This window comes from Camellia sinensis, chromosome 6 (genome assembly GCF_055761805.1).
Source record: "Camellia sinensis isolate YWXY chromosome 6, ASM5576180v1, whole genome shotgun sequence".
NCBI classification, from domain to species: Eukaryota; Viridiplantae; Streptophyta; class Magnoliopsida; order Ericales; family Theaceae; genus Camellia; species Camellia sinensis.
The window spans coordinates 153190987-153194007 of NC_138966.1; the positions used below are offsets into that span (position 1 = coordinate 153190987).

The window sequence follows — 3021 nt, forward strand, 5'->3', positions numbered from 1 at the left end:
TAGTAATATTACATCGGGAAAATGGGGACGGGGACGGGGTTGAAACACTAATCCCCGTCCCCGACCCGAAATTGATCGAGGATTAATTTTTGAATACCGTCCCCTCCCCGTCGGTGATATTTTTCGGGGAAAAACTGCTCAACTCGGGGTCGGGGGATCAGGTCTCTATCGGGCCGGGTTTAAATTGCCATCCCTATACATGTACAAAGGTCATGTCATGAGCTTTTATAAATTCTGTCTGGTACAATACTAGTAGGACTCCAATTCTCCTTATAAGATTCTCCTTAGGAATCACACTTCCAAGGATAATGTCTATCCTGATAACACCCTACTCACTACTTAGGCGAGTGAGATGGCTTAAAACCTGCTTACCTCGGTTTAGTAACAGATCAACCGAGCTAGCATGGTCGCGACCTACGCCAGGCCATGCTCACATAGCTTGGCGCTATTGCAGGTTACTCCGCAAGTCTTTACTGTTTAGACGATGTCCAGCAGAGCTATCATATACCTCGGCCCTCCCGCCAACAATACCTCGGTTCAGGACGGTCAAACCAGGCCACTGGTAGCCTGCCTTTGATCGAACTGTCGGGATAAAGGACCGACCTTTTTTACCTCAGCCCGTAGTATAGCCCAACATCCAGGAGGTCGCACCTAGCTCGGTCATTTTCAATAGTTGTACTTAGCTCGACCCTTTTCAACAGTCATACTTAACTCGTTTCAATTTTCACATAAATTACCCTCTCATAATTCATATGCATAAAGTGCATCTAGAATTTTGTCACAGCAATATATTTGTAGGTTGTAATTATAAAATACAATAATAAATAATTTTATTATACATAAAATGAAAATCATAAAATATCATTTCACTCGGTATGAAATTGTTTGTATAGGGCAACTTCATTATGCTTATATGGTAGATGTCTAGCATTTATTTAAAAAAGAACTATTGCGAAAGTCTAGAAGTTCTAGGGAAAAAAAAATTAATAGTTGGGTGGGCACGGGGCACACGCCGTACACGCCGATCTGTGAAGTGTCTAGAACACAAATAATTGAACTCAGATCCAAGGTAACATAAAATCCCCTGATAAACTTCATCATTTGTTACAAACAAAACAGAGACTCATCACTCTTTTTTCCATTTTTTGAGTACCCAAAAACATGGTTCACAAGCACATCCTCCTGTTCACATACCCAGCCCAAGGCACAATCAACCCCTCAATCCAATTCGCCAAACAGCTCATAAAATTGGGTGTCAAGGTCACCATAATCACAAGCCTCTCTGCCCATCGTCGCATGCCCAAAACCACCACAACCCCACCAGGTTTAAACTTTGTTTCCTTCTCCGATGGCTACGATGATGGTCTCAAACCCGGTGATGACTATCAACAATTCCTCTCTGGGCTCAAGAACCAGGGTGCCGAAACTCTAACCCAACTCATCACTTCCAGCGCCGAACAAGGTAATCCTGTCACAGGTGTGGTCTACACCATGCTTCAAATATGGGCAGCCAAAGTGGCTCAATCCTTTCACATCCCATCCACACTTCTTTGGACTCAACCAGCAGCCCTTTTCCGTATCTACTTTCATTACTTCAATGACTATGGCGATTCCATTAAAAACATTTTCAACGATCCATCGTCGTTGTCAGTTGAATTACCACTGCTGCCACGGCTGACTAGCCGTGACCTTCCCTCCATTCTTCTTCCTGCAGACTCAGACTCGATTAACCGTTTAGTGCTGACATTTAAAGAACAGATACATACACTTGAAGCAGAAGCTAAACCAAAAATTTTGGTAAACAGCTTCGATGCATTAGAGCCAGAAGCCTTAAGAGCTATTGATAGGCTCAAATTGATTGCAATTGGCCCATTAGTCCCATCAGCATTCTTGGATGGAAAAGATCCCTCTGATACTTGTTTTGGTGCTGACCTGTTCCGAAAATCAAGAGATTATGTTGAATGGTTGGATTTGAACCCAGAATCATCCGTTGTTTATGTATCGTTTGGAACTATGGCAGTAATATCAAAGAAACAAAGAGAGGAGGTTGCCTGGGGGTTGCTGGAATGCCATCGGCCATTCTTGTGGGTTATGAGGGCTACAAAAAATGGTGAGAAAGAAGAAGATGAACTAAGCTGCAGAGAAGAACTCGAACAATTGGGGATGATAGTGCCTTGGTGTTCTCAATTGGAGGTTCTTTCACACCCTTCTTTGGGATGCTTTGTTACTCATTGTGGGTGGAATTCTTCATTGGAAGGTTTGATATCTGGTGTTCCAATGGTGGGTTTCCCACAGTTTGTTGATCAGCCAACAAATGCAAAACTTATAGAAGATGTATTCAAGACTGGAGTGAGAGTGATAGCGAATGAAGATGGAATAGTGGAAGGTGAGGAGATCAAGAGGTGCATAGAAGTGATTATGGGAGGTGGGGAGAAAGGGCAAGAAATGTACAAAATGGCCAAGAAATGGAGGGAATTGGCAAAGGAAGCGGCAAAGGACGGTGGGTCTTTAGACATGAACCTTAGGGCTTTCGTTGATGAGGTTTAAGAAGGTTTATAGGATGAGTCTTTTCATGATAAGTTGTGTAAATCTAATGATAGGGATTTGTTAGGACTTGGTTTCCGCAAATTCGATTTTATACACACTTGTTTCAGTTGTAATGTTGTTTTCATTTGAATGTGTATTTATCTTAGTCCATATATACATGCACTTGTGTGCGTAAATCCCTCTCGAGGACTTAAGCTTAAGCTGCAAATTAGAATCAATGTGACTCAATCGGATCCAGTGTCACTGCAATGTGTGAAACACAATAGTGACTGTTATGCGGTCCGTGAAACTCATTTCATGTCTTATTTTAATGATTCGAATCGTTCAAATTTTAGATAATATCGAGAATAATATACTTGTAAAAAATCAAGTTAATTAGATATCAATAACCTGTTCATCAAATAACATCTTTATATAAAAAAAATAAATATGTATGTATCAAACTAAATATAAAAGTTATTTGATGAGGAGGTT

The 3021-nt window shown here is 41.1% G+C and overlaps 1 protein-coding gene across 1 annotated transcript; it reads left to right on the forward strand.

Annotated features, from left to right (window-relative positions):
- Positions 1 to 936: 936 nt before the first annotated feature.
- On the forward strand, positions 937 to 2747 carry LOC114316214 (crocetin glucosyltransferase, chloroplastic). The gene has a single exon (XM_028262881.2). The coding sequence runs from the start codon at positions 1162 to 1164 to the stop codon at positions 2545 to 2547; it is 1386 nt and encodes a 461-aa protein (XP_028118682.2). The 5' UTR covers positions 937 to 1161; the 3' UTR covers positions 2548 to 2747.
- The last annotated feature ends 274 nt before the right edge of the window (positions 2748 to 3021 follow it).